The 20,080-nt window shown below is 35.6% G+C and overlaps 1 protein-coding gene across 1 annotated transcript in view; it reads right to left on the bottom strand.

The window, feature by feature from the left end:
- ATR (ATR serine/threonine kinase) overlaps positions 1–20,080 on the bottom strand; it is a 42,546-nt gene that overhangs the window by 7,877 nt on the left and 14,589 nt on the right. Inside the window, exons 18-38 of the mRNA XM_065640224.1 lie at positions 19,022–19,152; positions 18,688–18,831; positions 17,357–17,450; positions 16,484–16,609; positions 14,773–14,979; positions 14,446–14,559; positions 13,475–13,590; positions 12,517–12,637; positions 11,510–11,647; positions 10,160–10,367; positions 9,523–9,701; positions 8,460–8,624; positions 7,188–7,279; positions 6,485–6,576; positions 5,942–6,119; positions 4,536–4,712; positions 4,061–4,220; positions 3,338–3,517; positions 1,941–2,083; positions 1,432–1,529; positions 3–235 (exon numbers count right to left, since the gene is read on the bottom strand). Coding sequence (XP_065496296.1) covers positions 3–235; positions 1,432–1,529; positions 1,941–2,083; positions 3,338–3,517; positions 4,061–4,220; positions 4,536–4,712; positions 5,942–6,119; positions 6,485–6,576; positions 7,188–7,279; positions 8,460–8,624; positions 9,523–9,701; positions 10,160–10,367; positions 11,510–11,647; positions 12,517–12,637; positions 13,475–13,590; positions 14,446–14,559; positions 14,773–14,979; positions 16,484–16,609; positions 17,357–17,450; positions 18,688–18,831; positions 19,022–19,152 — 3,096 coding nt within the window. The remainder of the gene's footprint in view (positions 1–2; positions 236–1,431; positions 1,530–1,940; positions 2,084–3,337; positions 3,518–4,060; positions 4,221–4,535; positions 4,713–5,941; positions 6,120–6,484; positions 6,577–7,187; positions 7,280–8,459; positions 8,625–9,522; positions 9,702–10,159; positions 10,368–11,509; positions 11,648–12,516; positions 12,638–13,474; positions 13,591–14,445; positions 14,560–14,772; positions 14,980–16,483; positions 16,610–17,356; positions 17,451–18,687; positions 18,832–19,021; positions 19,153–20,080) is intronic.

The following is a 20,080-nucleotide window of genomic DNA, read 5'->3' on the forward strand; positions in this document are numbered from 1 at the left end:
ACCTTGGACACAGCAGTCATCATCCACATTGCTTGCTGTGGATAAGCTAAAAACACTTTAGCGACAATCACCATCAGAACTGCGAAGACTTCATCATGAGAATGGCAGATTCGGGAGATTAACTGAGAAAAAGCTGTCAGAAACTGGTAAGGTGCCAGGTGATTTGTGTGCTCCGTAATCACCTTATTTATTTTAGCTAAGTCATTTTTCATTTGAACACGTTCTGAACGACTTGCTGAAAAACACAAGATGACAAGATTATGTTCCTTTTTTTCCCATTGCAAATGAAAAGTCATTTCAATCAAGCCTACAAAAACATTTTTGTTGGTAATTTTCATAAGCCAAAAAACTCAAGGATAAGGAAAGGCTTCTACTGTAAGGTTCTTTTTAACATAATAGTATACATATTAAGTCACTGCATGTTAACTAAATGGAATAACGGGCAATAAACAAACATAGACAACAGGAACAGACAATAGTGGAAAAGCTCTCACTATGCTCTTAAAATTAAACATTTATTGTTCCTCCTACATTTATACAGTCCTAAAATTACATGCAGCCCTTTGAAGGCAACCACAAGGCTGATGTGGCCCCTGGTGAAAATGAGTTTGACACCCCTGCTCTAAAGTGATGCAATAGCATAAAACAAAAACATTCTATATATTTCCCTGGTAAAAGGATTCCAATGTTTAGTGGAGAGGATGCAAAAAAAGTCTTTACAAAGGATGAAATTAGTATGTCTGCTCCTATCTCCATCCCTGCATCTGAGGACCCAGCATGAGTAGCATATCAAAAACGGAGGAAGCAGCATCTGACGTGCCTGCAGCCAAATTTGGTTGACCTAAGCATACAGAACCAGGTCAAGATCAAGGAGCCACAACTCTCTGCTTCACTCTAGACCTGCAAGCAATATTTGCGATTTTCACTTGTACAAAAATCTCCCACCCAAACCACATCTATGGTAGTAGCTTCACACACCCCAATGCTGCCCACAGGATTCTTTCTTCCCCCCATTTAAATGTCAGTAAAATTCCTTCAACAACTGGAACCAAGATGAATTGGAAAAAAGCCCCAAAGCCTAACGCTTTACTGTAGCAAGCGTATACAAAACCACTACTCATTACTCATGAGGCAACTTAGAAGAGGTGACAGGTAGCATGCAAGGATCTTCCTCAAATCTCTTTATCGACTTAAGTTACCTGAGGATCAATGCTATCTCATTATATGTTTTTTAAAAAAGTTCTAGAGGGTTTAATTAAAATAATACTCTCCTGCATATTAACATCCTGTAATTTAAAAGACTAATAGTACTTTCTTGTCTCCATGTGATCTTAAGTCTAAACAAAGAACTGTAAATATACTTTTGAATATATAACTGAAAGGGCCATGAAGTATGACATGGGAAGTATGTACTGGGAAAAAATGTTCCACCTTTATCACATTCATATGCTTTTGCTCCGAAGTCCAGCCACAAAGACAGCATTCTTGGCATTGACTGATAGATGAATTGGTTTCCATACTGGAGAGACCTGTGATTACATGTTTAAATCACAGCATGTTAATGATTTGTATTAGAAGCATTACAAAGTTTACCTCCTCAATTGTTTCACATTCTGGACTTCAGAAATTTATGTTCAGCATTTTAATACATCTGCAAAAACTAAAAGCTTACTAACATACAGAGGTTTTGTTTTCATTAATCACAACTGCAGATGAAATCATTAACTATCTTACACAAGACACAGACAACACTTGCTTAGGCAGAAGTAAAAGTAACTAGGTATGAAAACAAAAGGAAGCATCCAGTATTTTGTTTTACAATACTGCATATAATTTGAGTCAGTCTGAAATGTTGAAAGACAATATATTCTTATATTTTTTTTTTCAGTATAATAGCCATCCTTCTACAGAAACTAAGGAAAGTTCCCCTCGTGTCTAACCTCCCAAAATGGTGAACTATGTATCTAATCAGATCTCCTTGTTTTTCCATCTTGTTGTCAGTTACCATCGGCATTAGTTTATCGTAGTATTTAGCAAGATAAAAATGTCCATCTTCCCATTCTGGCAAGAAAACTGTAACATCCTGCAAAAAAATCAACAAGAAAGGATGGTAAAAGAAAAAAAAAAAAATCTCAAGAAGCAACTTTGTAACTCCAAAATTTTAATTTTGTGCCAAGATAAATGCCTGTACAAATCAGAAGTCTGCTCTTAAAATACCTTTTGGATTTGGACACAGCAAGATAATTTAAGAGAAGATGATATGGGATACCTCAACTAGGAAAAATTTTAGTTTAATTAAAAACATTATAATCAAGTTCCTAATCCTGGTAACTCAATACTGAGTTTCTCTCAGGTTTTTGAAAAGTGAAACAGCAGGACGGTTTTCACATCTCTCTTTTCCTTCTAAAAGCATGATGTTTAAAAGAATAACAAAAAATGGTGTGACATATATTAGAAAAGAAATAACTTAGCAAGTGGCATATCTATTCTCTAATAACACTGGCTTGTTTCCAGTGCCAATATTTAGAAAGTAGAGAATTCTAAGTGTTAGCATTTTAATATAATCCATCAAAATTCCATGAGTTTCCGCTATTTCAACCTTCCTTGATTTGATACATCCATCAGATCCATTACATCCATAAATGACTGTTACAGAAGTATTTTAATTAGTAAGACAGTATTAACTGTATCAAATGCCAAAACTTGGATAGGAGACATACTGCTTTTAAGGAAGCACAGAGATCTGTGTCTACGTTAGGAGGCAATATTAATCAATGCCAAAACAGTATTTCAGAGGCATAACAAGATGAAGCAGTGTAATGCTGTATTGTTGAAGAAAAACATACCAGTTGCCTCTTTTCCTAGTTCTTCAGTGACTGGCAGCATATTTAAAGCATAGATAGAAGTCACTACCAGAGAGAGAAGTAACACTGCAGACCAGCACAATGTGTCACCAAGTTATCTCACTATTTAGAGTAGCCCACATTTTAGTGAGGAATTCTAATTTGTGCGTGCATAAGAAAAAAGCCATGCTCCTGTAATTTTTTTTCTTTTTTTACTTTAGAAGAGCTATATTAGGTATTCTTAGCTCCCACCATTGGGACCTGTAGACTTCTCTGTATCGATGTGTTATATTAAAGCTCATTCAGACAGTTACATCTTTACAAGAAGAACTACTTCCCTCCTACGCATTGATACAACGTTTAATCCCATTGATGTTATCCTTGGTTGACATCATCCGTAGCATAAGAATAGCTTACTTAAGGGATATATTATTATTATTATTACTATTATTATTAAAAACTACTGTATTGTTAACACCACTAAATCAAATTACCTTATACTTTTTCATAACTGCATTGCTTTCAAAGTTAGCAGTTTCTTCCATAAATCTGCCCACTAGCAGCATTGCCCGGCCATGGATGAGCTGATTGCTGGTATTGCACGGTGCTTTATTTTCAGGGAAACATAAATCAACCCCCTTCTGGAGAACAATGAGTGCTTGATGAACCTCACCCTAAGGGAAAGTGGAAAACATTTTATATACTTCAAATAAGAGAGATGTAAAACTTCCACCTTACAGTTATTATTAAGGCAAAGCTTTGTCCCTGGGCGTGTTCTAGACCATTCTGGCTGTGGTCACTGAATATTACTGACTTCAAATCCTTCTTATATTCCCTTGTTATCTCAGCATTGTTGTCCCTTTAGGTTTGCCGCAATAATTGCTTCCATATTTGCAGCCTACCTCTATCAGTTAAAAGAATACAAATTAAGGGAAGGTCTACTATTAAGATAATTTAAATTTGCCTGTGCTGCTTTGACAGAGACAGGTAATCCACCAGCTTTATACACACCTGCCAGAAAAGTGAATGGATACAGAAAAGGTCTGACTAGCAGTTGGAGGTGAAAACTTCCTGTGGCTCCACCACAATCAGAACGTCTTAATAGTTTCAGCTGACATATTTTGTTCTCCATACACTGATTAAGTGCCTTTTTTTCTTGAAGAAAACTAACAATTATTTTCTTGCATGTAAGAAAGTTTTATTTTTATTTCCTTTACCTTAGACCAGAGCCACTTTGCTCTTTCTACATAAAGTTCTGAGAGCGCAGATTCCCCGGCATTCAGAAGAGCATTATAGGCAGTCTGGTGATGACCAGCTTTTCTTGCAACTCTGGCGCTCTGGAGCCAACATTGACCAAGCAGCTCACTGTAATCCTGGCTGCAGAGATACAATACCATTTCCTCAATAAGCTACATACTATGTAGTGATCACTTAAAATTATTCATAATAGATCTGTTCACCTTTTTTCAATTTGCTAGAAACAAATACTCTTTCCCCATTTTTCCCCTTACTTTTCCTACAGACATCGGTTCTACCTTCTATTTGGAAGGTACATAATATTGGAGAGGACTGCTTTTGTCCACAAGATAAATTTCCATAGAGTTTTGTCTTCTCTCTTCTAACAGGCATATGGAAAACCAGGATAGCAATGAGAATACAACACAGACAGACAAGAAATAATCATGTTCTCACCTTTTACTGAGACTAAGCAAAGCCCTTCTCAGTGCTAAAATGGGTTCTTTGGCTCTATAAGAGTTCTGGGTCATTTCAATACGAGCACACCAATTCAGAGAATCTCTTCCGTGATCACCAGCTGGTTGCTGAAACATTGGTCCAATACTATGTTCCAACTCGCACAGCATATGCAACCTGTGTTGGCAAAATCAAGGCAAATATTGTTGAAAATTAGTTGCTGTTTGAGATACATACAAGTTTTACGTAGCTTTTGCCATTTTCTTTCTAAAAGCTGGATATGTAAGTAATTCCAAATAGCATGACTTCTTTTAAAAGCAAAAATGCAGCAAAATCAAGCACACAAAATCAAGGAATTTGTAAACTGATTAGTCATTTTCTCACGATCCCTTTGCCAAGCTGCTGAACACAGACAATGAAGATCACTTGGAGAGGAAGTCAATCTTCAGTAATACTTTTTCTATCCTTTCTTTTAGCAATAATTCTTAAAATGTCTAATATTATCAACAAATAACATTTTAAAGGCAATATACTGTTACTTAAACACCTTCTTTATTGTAAAGTTAGTCCATTTATTTAAAACTATGACTATTATTAGCTGTCACTGTAAAGCTGCAAAGCTGAGAGCTTGTAACCACCTAAGTTCTTATTGACAGAATCTAAGTGTAGTGGGTATATCTGACAGAGAAACACTGACTGCCCAAAGGCTTCTGAATAGCCCAGATCAATGGCTAAATCTAACTATTTGGAAACACTTCTGTCTCAATACTCAAGCTCCACTTAAAACACTGAAAAAATTACCAACGCAAAATAGAATGAGGAAGTAATTAAGAAATATATACTTCAACTGGCTAGTTTCAGGCACTATCTTGCCATCACGATGCATTTACAGTGCAGAAGTATTAAGGCCCTTTCACTAAAATAAGGCTACTCACTTCTTAGTCTACTACAGCCAGCTGCAAATTTTATTAAAAAAAGTGAAACTACTGAATGGCATGGGGTTTCAATTTTTACTGCTTTTTGTTGATATAAGAAGGGAATGCTTTTAGGCCACTGTACAAACTAAAAGCAATGCTCTTAAGTTAATGGACTTACTGGCCTATATGTACTACTTCAAGCACACAATTATTGATTTTTATTGCCTGATGTTTACATAAACTTGCTGATTTTGAAACACTATATCCAACAGTTTTATTATTAACATTTTTCATGGGGGATAAATATAAATTCCAAAAAACCCGAAAGTTTCCAGTTGAGTAAGTATATAAAAAAATACAAATAAAAAAAAAAAAGGCGACAGAAAATGCAGATCAGTACCATTTACTGTGGAAACTGAAAATTAATACTGCTGCATACTTGATTATGTGATTTTTGGATTTCAAAATAGCGACATGAAAATCAGAAACCTGATAATGTGTTCGTATCCTCGCTGATAGGATCCTCTTTCAAAGCTCGCTGCTGAAAGGGGTACAATCTGTTCTGCTCGAACAACCTTGAGTGTTTCATAAAAAGCTGCTTCATTTTTCTTCTTGGCTGATAATAATAAATGTCCTAGTCTGACACTCCAAGTAGTGGACTTCACATCTTCGGGGAGAAAAAAAAAAAAAAGACTTTCAAACTCTGTTCCTTTAAGCAGCTTAATCTGAACATGCTAATGTGTCTTAACATACTACTGGGAGAAAAAAGTTTCTCTCAGAACTAATTAATAGAATTATAGAAATACTGTCTAATTCCACCCCAAAATCCACCTCCCAAACAACTCCAGAAGAAACTTCGCCTTACATTCACCTGAAATTTCTACTCAAAGACTAAATAGTTTATAATCAAATACATTTACAAGACTAAAAAAATTACAATAGCTGCCCCTTGATTCAAGATGATTAGACTAAAACATACACTTGTTCAGAAATGCAAGGAAGTATTCATATTTTGGTATCATGATAACTTACCTGAAGCCAAATAATTTTCCAGTAAATCCCATCGTGACAGTTTCCAGGCTGCTTCCACTCTGTAAGTGTTCAATTCAGAAATCCATTCAGACCTAGTAAAAGAAAATGAAGGCAATAAAAGCTTGTGCTGCAGTCAATTTTTTTCCCTTCCCCCACCCCCTAGTATGTCAGTTCTGCGTTATATTAGCAAACATCCTTTATATGAAACTTCTCTTACTTGAAAAGAAGCACGGTAAGCTTGATTCTAATAAAATTCAGTAAAAAAACCAATAGGCATTGAAAAAAATAATAGCTGTACAACATGGTTCCACAAATTAAATTTCCAAGCAGTGTATTTAACTTCTATGGCACATTTTAAAAGTTATCATCTTCCATTCCATTTATGCTACTAGGCTACAGAATACCTATGGAACAAGTAACATGCAAGACAATGAAATATTCTATTTAATAAATTAAAGCACGGATCAACACTGTAAACAGTGCAGACAAGAGCACTGACATTTTGGCAGGTCTTGAAATTAATTTATAGACAAAGCACTTAAAGTTTTCTAGCTTCACATGCTTACTGGATATGCTTGATAAGCCTCAAATGCTTGATAAGCCTCAAATGCTTGATAATGCACAAAAATGGCATCTGAGACACAGGTGCAACACAAGAGCTTCAAATCACTCAAATAAACATTGTATTAGATGGTTATAGTACCTGTTCGCAAGCACTCCATTGACCTGAGTAATTACAGTAGATAACTGACCAAGGCCTAACATGGACTTCACTACACCATGATAATGAATAATCTAGAAACAAGGAAAACAAAACAATGAAAAAAAAAATCCATACATCAATGAAATTCATGGCAGTCTGAAGGAGGAGATTTGCATGCCTATTACAATATGAAAAGGCATGAACAATTGCACCATAAGTGAAATGAACATTCAAAATTAAAAAGAAATAAATCTATGATTACCAAATAACTTAAATCACCATAGGCCATTTTTGAAATGTGCCTCACCACAATGTGATTTGATGTTAATTTATTAATATCCATATTGGAGCTGTGAATAAAAATTTGATTTAAAGAAATGAACAGCAACAAGGAAAAAGTCACAGGAAGGAAATAACCCCCACACCCAAAGCAATTTCACTCTTCGTAAAAATATTTTCCATACTCTGGGAATGAAGTAGGGCCATCAAAACTCTCTATTTACCATACCTGTTATCAGCTGTGCTAGATAACCTCTGCTTCGTAGAGAAGTGAAAGAAAAACCACAGGGATATCCTAGCCTGGGAAACTTTTTACCAATTTCCACTGGAAAACTATTTCAAATACAGAAAGGGTAATACATATCTTCAACTTTCTTTTTGCATGTATCACCACATCTCTGGATATTCACTTTGGCATATGAAAAGCATGATAGTTTTCCAGTACTGCTCAGTTTTGCAGTGCCTTATTTGTTCCAAATAAAGAAAGGGATATGGGAATGGAAGACAAATAACTATGTTTTCTTTAATCATTTTCCAATTGCTCTTATATTATGAACACTTTCCCTGGAAGTCAATAATCGAAAATAGTAAGTCTGAATGATTTTGAATAAAGCTGTGGTAACTTGTTTTAATAGTCCTCATGGCATGTATCAGTACTGGTTGACACTTAAGCAATCCAATTCCAGGCCTTCCCAAGCAACGGCTGAACTGTACTTGCTAAGCTGTCCTCACAAAAACCTGGACATAAGCATCCAACTACTAACCCAAGCCTACAAATTACAGTATAAACCCAGTAAGAGATTTGTTTCAGTTCATAAGACACTTCCAGTAGCAATAATTATTCAGAAACTGCCACAGTAAACTCTTATGTTTCCATTTTACTTAAATATTCTGAGGAAGTATTTTTGGCTTAGTCTTGTGTTCACTGAGAAGATTTTTAAAAATTCTTATATATATTTTTAAAAATATGTAAGGAATTTGTCTTGTATTTACCTGGTCAGGTTCCAGTTGGATAGCCCTATCGTAACAGGCTGTCGCATCTCTTAACAAGCCAATACTTTCATGTTCAAGAATCTGTTCTTTGAGAGATGGTTCTGCTTTCCGAATTGCACTCACCCCAGCTACTCCATCTGGCTCATGCATAGCAGCATACAATTTCTATATTCAAACAGAATTGGAACTGGACATTAAAAAGAACTTCCAGACAACAAGAAGATATTTGATATATAACATGCTCAGAATCATACATCTTGAAAATGGAGAACAAGCTACTCAGTAGGACTTCTGGCATTAAGCTTGCATGGAAAATGTCAGTTTTGCTGGGCTGCCTCCAAAGCTGAGCCCTACTTTTGCTTAGCGTACCATTATACTCATGATCTCATACTATAGAAAGAATAAGAAAGAATAACACATCAAGCAACTGGAAACAATCTGTATAAAGGGCAAAATAAATATCCTCTTATTACATGATAAAGTTGTATAATATGAAGCTGCAGATTACTTAAGGTGGAAAAGCAATATCCTATTTTTTTCAAATTTGAAACATCACTGAGGAATATAAACCATAAGGAACCACAAACAGGTTCATCCCACAGGTTAAAATACTACTTGGAAATTATTTAAATCGTTTTCAACACTATCAGCATTAGCTCTTTCTCTGCTTTAGAATAAACCACTTAGCTTTTCTTCAAGTATGTTTTGGCTCTTTGGGTTTTTTTTGTTATTAGAGTTGGCTATGTTTTCTCTGACAAAAGGCAGAGTTAACTAAAAGCGATAAATGCTATACTTCCAACAAAACCACATTTAACTATTTTTGGGATTTTACAATCTTGTATCATACACTAGAAAGCCACTCCTTCCTTTTCATGTAAGAAGCATACCAATCAAGGGCAAGTACTAAACACTGCTGAAAAACTAAAACACTTGTATCCAACGGCAACAGCCTGACTACATCTTTTTTCTTCCCATCTCAAAGAAGAATTTGACAAAGCTTTACTCATCTATGCCTATTTTCATTTTAAAATAAAACAAATAAAACCCAAAAAGAACTTAGAACCTGAAGAAATCCAAGATGCTCCTGAATATTTTGTTTCTTCTCTGTGATGAATGATTCAAAGTGCATCACAGCCCTTGTGTAAGCCTTGGAGCGAAAGGAAGCCACAGCCAGCGTATCCTGAGGTATGAGGTCTAGAAAACGTGTCACATTTTGATACTCTTCATGGTCCTCACTTGATGCTATATTAAAAAAAAAAGTTTGTCCATTGAAGTTTCATTTATAAGAATTACCTTATGCATCAAAATTCAGTTAATTCATTTCACAACTTAGTGAGATAATCTGATTATTTTAAGAACATATTTTTCTCTTCTGTCAACAATAATTTACTTAAAACACTCCTGGTGAACTTGCTACATCTTGCAAGACAGCACAAAATACGTTAAACTGAACCTGTAGAAAACTAGCAAGAAATTAGCATTTCATTTTTTAAATTTTGAATCTGTATTTCTTACAATAGGCATTCAAAACAGTGGATTTGGGGGGGGTCGAAATCACAATATGATAGTAAGAAATCATAAAGTGGACTAATATATTACAGTAATAATGCATTCTTAAATGGTCATAATGTGAAGTGACAAATCTAAATACTTATTTGAAGAATGTAAATGTCACTTGAAATAAAATAAGCATCACTCACTTTTTAGATCACCTCTGCCTTTGCTAGACTTGCCAGTGTTTTTCTCGGCAATAAGCATTTGAAACTTATGTCTAGCCCACTGAGTGAGATGATCAAGCATGGAGAACACAGTCTGCATGCTCAGCTGACTGAGATCAGATGCACTGTCTTCAGGTCTCCTAGTAGACTGGTCATCGTGTTTCAGAACAGCCATAATCTCCACATAAACCTATACAAACATTAGTATGATAAAAGACAGAACTGTCATGAAGGCATCAAAATAGTAGGAAACAGCAAATAACATGAAAATCAAACTAAAATACTAGATATTTTAATTGTATATTTTAGTAATTTGGGGCTTATTTGCAAGCTCTGTTTGTTCCACGATTTTAAGAGGAAGAAATGGCAAACGAAGTAGCAGTTGTTGTCAGGAGATTCCATACAGGGAGAGAGCTTTTGAAAAGCAAACCTTGGATTCAGAATAACCATCACAATTACTGGAATTTTAGGTTTCAAAACACAATGAATGCTATTGCACTTCTGCTGTAAATACTTCAAGTATTATATTGAAGCAAATACTTCAAGGTCTGATAAAAGTCAAGTTATCTACTGGCTACCAGATCACAGATCTAATTTTTGCTTATATTTAAGTAAATACCATGCAAAGACCTGCTTCCTGTTTTGGTCAACAGAATATGAGATAACACACATAACAGACACTTATTGTGGATGTACTTGTCCACACAAGAAAAATCATCACACACCTCTACACATCCACAATGTTTAAACACAGATATCTCAGCTGCAGAATTTCAAATTAATAGAATGTAAGTTATATTTTTCAGTCTCCTCAACTTCTGCTAAAGCAAACTGAAGCAAAGCAGACTGGATGGTTCTTTCCTATTCCTGCTTTGCTACAAGACATCTATGAATAATGCTCTGCATGAATCTTGTAGCTAAATAGTTTTTCCACTTAAACTGTAAGTGTATGCAAGGGATAGAAAAAAATAGGGGTCTGAATTCTTGGAAGTATACGATTTCAATCTACTCCTTGTTTGTGTTGCACTCTCTTTCTTTGCACCACTCCAGCTCTTGATGTTACTGCAAGCTTAATTAACTGCATAATATCTTGTCCTTAGACCCTACTGAAGCAATACACGGAAGTCCACAGAAAAGCGGTTCAACACAAAGTTGTACGAGTTAAAAAAAAAAAAAAGGTCAGAAAATTTATATTATTAATAGATGAAAAGGAGTTTAACACCTATACCATTTTTCATGCAGCTCTACAGTAAATCTGCAGAGCTGAACAGCTCTTAGGAAGAACAGCCGCTCAGCATTCCTATGGAGAACGCTAACTTTTATACATCTTACCTCTTGTTGATCCTCTTGACTGCATCCCAACAGAACATAGACAAGGATGTGTGGAAGCAGATAAATTGTCACTTTATAGTCATTCTTCATCATAATAGTGCAGCAATCAAAAACTTTTCTGGCAAGATCATGTCGTACCTATAGAAAAATATTTCCAGGAAAAGCACCATTAGAAAGTGCAAATGCCTGAACAATTAATATGTTTCTTTTAGTTGACAAATACAAATTCAATTCCATCAAATAATTTTAAGATGCTTGGCTCCTACAGAAGGTTCATCAGACTTAAACTGCCAGATGGCAGCTACCATTACATGTATCAATTGCTGATACCACAAAAAGACCGGCAAGCATTGCTCACATGTTCCACTTTTCCAAATGAACTTGCACTGCCCATAGAAAAAACCTTAAGGCCAAGAGTCTACTACCACATCAGCCTCTCTTCTGCCCTTAAAAGCTGGCAAAAAGTAGGAAATTTTGAAGACATTCAATTCTTCTCTGTCTGAAATATAAAAAGGAAAATGTAGCTAACTGAGCTGGTGTGATTAAACTCACTTCTTAAAGTGGTTGATTTGGAAGTGAAATTTTCAGTGGGTCACTTACATGTTAGAAAAGGAAAAGGAAAAAAGAGACAAATACTTTTTATGTGCTGGGACTGTGAAGCTATGCGGACATATGAAAGCAATCCTTCAGAAATTGAGAGGGCAAATTTGAGGTTTTCCAGAAGCATTTCAGATACTCTTCAGCAGCATTTGTCAAGTACCTTCAGCTGTACAAGAGTCTCCAGACAAGAGCAAACTTGTGACACTTTTGGCTCTGACACCACCTGTGAAGGTGAGCCAGGAAGCAACAATGCTGGGACAGGTACACGGTCCTTAGGTATGTGCTTTCACAGGCCTCTACAGAACAAGCATATTCCCCCATCTGTCCCTGACTTTCAAAAACCAAAATGTAGTTCAAGAACTGTGTCAAGAACTATACCAATATAGACAGCAGATTTATTCTCTTACCTTTGTTATAAGATAACCTGCCCAAGTTGCTGACCACTCTGCAAAATTATCACCTAATTTGCTTAAGTAAATTGGCTTCTTCATCTTAGACCAATTTACAGCCTTTTGATAACTCTTGTACCTGCAATTTAAAAATATTCTTTCAATAAAACTAACTTTAAATGAAAAAAACCAAACAATAGCACATCATTAATTATAAAGTGCCCTAACTGGAATCATACTAGGTTTAATCTTCTGAATCAGAAGTCAACAAATTTTACTCTAAAGCTTCTTAAAATGCAACATGAAATACAAACAACGTAACATGTTACCACAATTCCTAAATACACTTTGAATTGCTGTTCAAATCAGCTTGAGTACTATCTTTTTGACAGGAAAAACCCATAACGTATATGAAAGCCAAGAAATGCCAAAATGTTCTGGTTTTTTTTCTAAAATGGTAAAACTTAACACAGATAAACGTGACGGTCTTCCTGAGGAAATAGAGAGGAAACATTGTTGATTATTTCAAACCAAGGTGCATACATAATTTGAAGTTTTCTTCACATTATTTTTTTCATTAAGTCATCAAAAATAAAAGGCAAATTAAAACCTATTGAGCTCCTCCTACTTCTATAAAGGGTAGCAGTAAAAGGGTATTAACGGATAAACTAAAATGCTAGTGAGAATTTGTACAGAGGAAAGAAAACAGAAATAAAAGCTTCAAAACATCATATAAGACAGACAATGCTCTAGGGACAAAAACGCAGATCTGGAAAAGTATGAGCTCAGACTTTTACTCTTGATTTACAGAGAATTACATTCAAAAAATCCTAATTCAGCTTTATGTAGAAAGACCTTATCTGAATTTTGTATATACATGTATCACTCTTCACAAAAGAGTAACAATCACAAAAGCAAAGGAAGTTATTGCTAGCCTGGAGAAAAAAAAGTTTTTAAAGCTGTTGGTGTCATATACCGTGTATTTAAGTGAGGTTCCAAGATCTCCTGCACGTGCTCAGGAAACCTCCTCCACAGCCTGGAGCCTGGGCAGTCAGTGTTTGTCTCTCTACAGTCATAGATAGACAACAGCTCCTGAAAAGGTATGGTTTACATGACCAAGTTCGCACTGAAAACATTTCATGACCATGGTAGTAACAAAAACTGGCTTATCACAAAGTAATGAGATAGAAATTACAGAATATTTAATTCAGAAATTGTAACTGCAAAACTTTCATCCAACTTCCTTAATCCTCTATTACTAGGCAGCGTTGGATTTTCTCCAGTTGGTGTTTGGACCACGTTATCCTGTATTCTTCATATCTGCCAATAAACCAGGACTAGAAGTTAGTCTGATTCCTCCTTGTGCACATGCTAATGAAATTCTACTATTCCACTGACTACATGGGGACACTTATTTTCTCCTGGAGCAAAGAATTGCCCTGATAAGATATTAAACAACAACAGAGTTGGCAAACTAGCACAAAAGACTAGAGTCTGAAAGTAAGGATAGGCTCACTTTCAGTTGCTTCATAATAGTGTAAGCAGAAACACTCTTAAGAATTTTTACTGCTTTTAATTTTTGGCTATACAGAACCTGCACCATTTCTAAGTCAGTCTCAGGATTACTGCATGAATCACTATGTATGGACTGTTACTTACCTCTGAAGCATCAGAGCTCTCCTAAATTATCATGACACAAAAGCAAAGAAATCTTTATTTATTTGATAACTCCCCAGAATTCCAAGTGAGCACTGAGTTAAAAAAAAAAAAAAAAAAAAATCACTACCCTCAATATCCTTTTACCTTGTAATTTAAAGCTGTCCAGGATGAAGCTTCAAATACTTAAAACATGTACTTAAAAATGTACACTTATATTGCATAATTCTACATTCAGTGTGATAGGAAACAATTTGTGAAGAAGAAGTAGGATCTAATCACGTATCTTACCTGAATTGCATATGCTGCAGAATCCTGAGCACGAACATTATCAGCATAAGCAAGGAATGCTCTGGTCAGTTCCATTAATAACCCATAGGCAAAATTTGGATCCTCGACACCAGCCTCAATTACAAACAGGACACCAGTTTTATTAAAACAGAGTAATAGCTGTATCTTTACCCTCCAAATGATCACTTTGAAGCCTGACTCTAAACTGCTTTAAATAAGAAAGTAAGCATAGACTTTCGAAGCATCTAAAGGTAAGAGGTTCCCTAATCCCAAGTACTTTAAAAAAACCCTTAATGCTAAACAAAACACTATAGCAACACTTCTTACCACGAATGTAAAATGCTTTCCTTGAGTTTCACTTGCTGAAAAATCCAGCCTGCCAGGATCTATGGCTCCCAGTTCACCTAAACATTCTCCACAAAGCAGTCGGGCTTGAGAATTTGCATCCTGGCAGCCGATGAGAAGCACAGTTACCAACTGGGAGATGACTGGCTCCACAGTTTCACTGTCTGTTACATACTTTATCAATTTTTCCTAGGAAGTTGAAAAATAAATATGAGTATGATACGTCTATGGTAAATATTCTTGGAAATTTTCCATCTGTAACTCACTGTTACTTCATATTTCATTTATCCATGACTTTAGGTTAGTGATTCAAATACTGCCATTTTGTAACTATAGCTCAGTTGCCCTAAATTGCTTGTTACCCTAGGAAGGACTAAACAAATGAACAAGAATGAGGGACTTGGACCTTCATTAATAATGCTGCCATGGACAATATTGTATTTCATTATCAGACACCTCTCTACTAGCTTCTTTCCTTGTCTTATCAAGAACCTCTCTTCTTTTCTACATTAATCTTTTTCACTTATCTCTCCCTTTTCTTCATGTGTTCTGATACTTCCACTCAATTTCTTTCATGCAGCTGTTCTCATACCTTCTGGTTTTACTGCCATTTGTATCCTTATTACTTCCCATTTGTTGGTCTTTTCTTCACCCCCTGACCCTGCCAAGCCCAGGGCATCAAATCCTTTCATCAATGCCCATAATTTTAATTGGATTTCCCTTCTTTTTCATTTTGGCCCAGCTTTTATTCACCACTTCCACACTGAGTACAAATGCAGAAATAAAATTCTCTTAATAATGTGAAGATGTTTCTCATTATGTTTAATGAAAATTGAAACCACAGCCAACACGAAGAGAAAATAGTTCCACAACTTGTGGAAATAATTAAGTTTGATTTTCCTCAATTATTTTCTAGTCTTCTAACTAAGCAAGACATGCTGAGATTTTGCTGACCCAAGCTGCAAGAATTACTAAATTGGCCAGCAATATGTATAAGGAGTGTTTGTTCTTTTAGGTAGGTTTTTAAAAAACTTCTGACTGAAAAGTGCCCTACAATCTTATAGCTACTAAGAGGACAGATGCTTTGGTTTGGTTTTTTTTTTAATAGATCACATACACCTTTTTGGGCTAATAACCACAGAGATTTATAAAGCAGTATCTTAGAAAATTGTAATGCCTATAAAATTTATTTGAATATGATAAATGCATTCAAATTTTTGAGAGTGGGAGGCAAAAAAGGAAGAGAAAAAGAAATCAAAGGTGTGAGGTGGTCACATAGATCTTAATTCTTTCAGATATTACACACAAAAAAGGTGGCTTTAATGTATTAGTCTCCTGATGCAAAAGCCACACATGTTCTAACAGAGAACAAGCCCACACAATAGATTGTGGAAATGGATTTCTTAGATACATCTTTCCTAGATACATCTTTCCTCAGAAAGAGAGAAGAAATATACCACTAGCTGTGCTGAATCAGCATCACACAGATTAGGAAGATTTGAAAGTCCTCTCGCAAGCAGACATGATGAAAAAGAATCCCTTCGCCCCACTACATGAAGAAATGGCTAGCTTAATAAATTGAGGAGAATAACACAGTTCATGTGAACACCCAGTAACGGTAGGGAGTTTTAGATTACTGGTCCAGATGCTACTTTGATTTATTTTTAATTCTAGTGAAAGAGGTTTTCTATACCTGATTTCTATATAACGTTTCTTTCAGGCTGGTAAGTGCATGAATACGAACATCCACATTCTCATGCTGAATAGCTCTCATAGACAGCTGCAGTGTTGTCTGCAAGTCAGTGCTTTTGGAGGATTCCTGAACAAGACATGACATAAGAAGGTCAAGTTAACAGGAACACATTTAAGCAGCATCTCAAAGAGCACAAGTGAGAACACATACAATCAACTCCCTTTCTGCCTACATTCTCACCTACAAGCTTATACCACTGTCTTCCTGTCTATTTTTTAAAAATGTTTTCCTCAAAAAGGTGCTATATTTACACTTTTGTATAAATATGATTGTCTAAATAAAAATGATTAAATCAGAAGCAAATGCTTTGCTTTGAGCACCTCATTATCTAAAATCAAATCAATTTTTACTCGTTACCTTATTGCCACTAAATAATTGCTGCTTCCCATCTATTCCCTAACCATTCTGAAGGCAAGCAAAAGAAATAGACCACTGACTACTCCTAAAAATAGACAAACTGTTACCTTCAGAGAGAATATGGAAGAGGGTGCAAATTAAAAGTATCTTATCTTGTAACACATTGCCATAGATAATAGTGCTGACATTTAATCTTATAATCTCTCCAGTCTCAACGCTGAAACTTCAGCGTTCAGAAGATGCTTCAGAAACAAGCATGTTAAATGTGAGCCTATTTCACTCCTAAGAAAAAATCAGAACCTGCTTCAAGGTATTCCTGCGATACACAAATCGTGTTTTGTTGTGGAGGCAGATAAATACTACTTCCGCTTAAAAAACCACTTCACATGTTTTCTTCACTTGTCATTAATTCATTTGATGCACTAAAAATAAACAAATAAATAAAAGAAGCTGTACTTTTCTGTATTCCTGAAGGACGACTTGAATTTCTTTTAGTTCTGGAAGGTCAGGCAGAAAATATATTTCATGTAAAAAGTCTCGTACTGCGTCCCTAATAGGTACAAAAAATATTGCAAAGAACATAACAAACATTACTTGGATCAGAAAAATCTTAAAAACCCATCACAAGAAAGCAGTGAAATGTAATGACTAGAAGAACAAAGGCTTGAAAAGCAGGAAAAAAAGTTAAGTAAATTCAATTTTTTAAAAATCTAATTAAGTACATGTATTAAACAATGTTTCTCTTATTACTCAACTAAACCACAGGTATTTCTCCTCTATACTTTAAATTACTTTATCTTTTAAAGAGAGTTCTGTCTAAAAGTTTCAAAGTTGCCATTCACTTCTATCGGGTTTGCCTCCCCTTATTTTGGATACTGGCCAAAGGGTGAGAATAATCCCATTTGATGTAAGTCCAGTTCCAGTCCTCCTCACAAGAAAAGACGCAAGCAAAAAAAAAAAAAAAAAAAAAGAATTCTGTGATCCTAACATGAGGAAATCTCTTTCAATTTTGCTATTACAGGCATCTACAAGAATCTCATTATTCCTACTGTCACCTTTGATTTTCAACACTGTTGGTAAGCTTCAGTGCAAGAAAAATGAACACCCAACAAAAATAATCAAGGTACAAACTATCACCATTCCTTTAAAAAAAAAAGCATAATTTTAATCTACAAAACATAAGATGAAAAAGAATTAAGACTCAACATTGTCTTCGAAAAGGTTAAGTCACAAAATCTAAGTCTCTGGTATGAGACAATTTTATTTTCAGTTGGCGTGACCACTTGTGAAGAGGATGTATGAAATCTTGCTCAAGATTCAGTTCTGTGCACTTCCTAATTATAACTCTAGTTATTGAAAGAAACAAAGAACTAATTTCTTCCCTATTTCCAACTCTGTACGCTTCCCTCTAGCTTAAAGCAAATGTTTGCAATCGTTGCTATTCTGTTTGTGTGCCCTCTAAGGGAGGGCATTTTCCACACTAGCAGAAAAAACACAGAAATCTGAAAAACTGTCAGGGCAAAGAGTCTGAATGGGTTGTAACTTGGCCATACCGTCATATACTTTTTTATAAGGACAATATAAAAACACCTTTTCAGATGAGGCTATCACCTGTCAAACTTCAAAATCTCATTGCAATTTAGAGAAGTGGGACTTTTACAGAACAATATACTACTTAGCAGAAAAACAAGTGTTCTTATCTCAGTGCTGGACAACTTTAATTTAGGGTTATCCCCATTCCTATTACAGGGTTTAATCCATATAACTGATAACATTTTGTACGGTACCTGTTCTCAACTATAAGAAAGTAAAATACTGCTGTAGTTTCCTTTGGTTGGATATGTATAAGGGGCAATAATGCCACTATCACATGACTAAGCAAGGAGCCAAGGTATGAGTGATCCAGACTTCGAACAAAACAATCCCAGGCTCTAAACAAGAAAAGACAACAAAACAATCATAATCGGGGATTCTTCTCATCATAAAGACATTTTAGGTGAATCATGAGAAGCATTTAAAGTTTTTTCAGCTCTGTAGTTTAGATTATTGTCTAGAACAAAACAGTGTATTCAAGGACAGAAATGGCACATATGTCACTGTATGGGGATACTATCGGTTCACCTGCAACACAGTCCTGGAAAGTCATCCTTGTATCTTAGAGCTGTTCTCAGTGTAGTCATCATCTTCACTCTTACTGAACTGATGTGTTTGGAACCCATGAGCTTCATTAAAGACATAAGACTATTTAAAGCCTGGACATAGAGAAAAGTCATTTTAGTGTATTAGGTGCTCAGCAAAACATAGAAGCCATGGTTTTTTTTTTTTTTTTTTAAAAAAAAAAAAAAAAGTCAGGCTACCCTGGCTTCAGAAATCATACCCTATAAGACAGCAAATGCAGTTTGATATTTCAATAAAGAATTTGGAGGTTACAGATCCCCTTTTATTCTCTTTCTCTAATGACAGGATTGTAACAAGAGTCATTATTCAGGTTGTTCACAGATTGATGAGGAAAGAACTGTGGACACCAAAGAAGTTAATGGTTACAAAAGTCTGTTATAAGGCATGATTTACTATATGTCCAAAGTTTTAGAAGCTGAAAATCTGGGATTTGAAAACATAGAGAAAATAAGCTTGCATTAAAAACCCCAAAACAAGCCCCACCACAACAAAAACCCAACCTCTAACCACACCAACAACAGAATTGACATAGAGCTTCTGGCAGAAGTGGTTGGTCAGCTTCAGGGAACAGGTAATAACTCAGCTGTCAATGGGACTGACGAAAGAACATAGGAATAATACAGAGATGCAGAAAAAGCAGGAGATATTTCAGTCACAGTAACACTGTACCAAACAAGGTAATACAATGTCCAGCATGACAGATCAGTAGCACAGGAAGAAACCCGAGCTTGAGGAAAGGTCACGGAGAGGGAAACTCGCCAAGAACAAAAAAGAACAAGACAAGATAGAAACAATAGCAGGTGCAGCAGAAGAAATGCTACACAAATGAAGACACTCAGAAAGCATGAAGACATGGGGCTATGAAAATGAGAGCATCTCAGTGTGATTATCTGAGAAGCAAAAAGCTTGAGAGAACCCCAGAGAAAATGCAGTCTGTCAATGTAAAGGATATATATATTCTAGGGCTGAAGAATTCCCTACAGAAGTCATCAGCACTACCTC

This window comes from Caloenas nicobarica, chromosome 8 (genome assembly GCF_036013445.1).
Source record: "Caloenas nicobarica isolate bCalNic1 chromosome 8, bCalNic1.hap1, whole genome shotgun sequence".
Classification (NCBI taxonomy): Eukaryota; Metazoa; Chordata; class Aves; order Columbiformes; family Columbidae; genus Caloenas; species Caloenas nicobarica.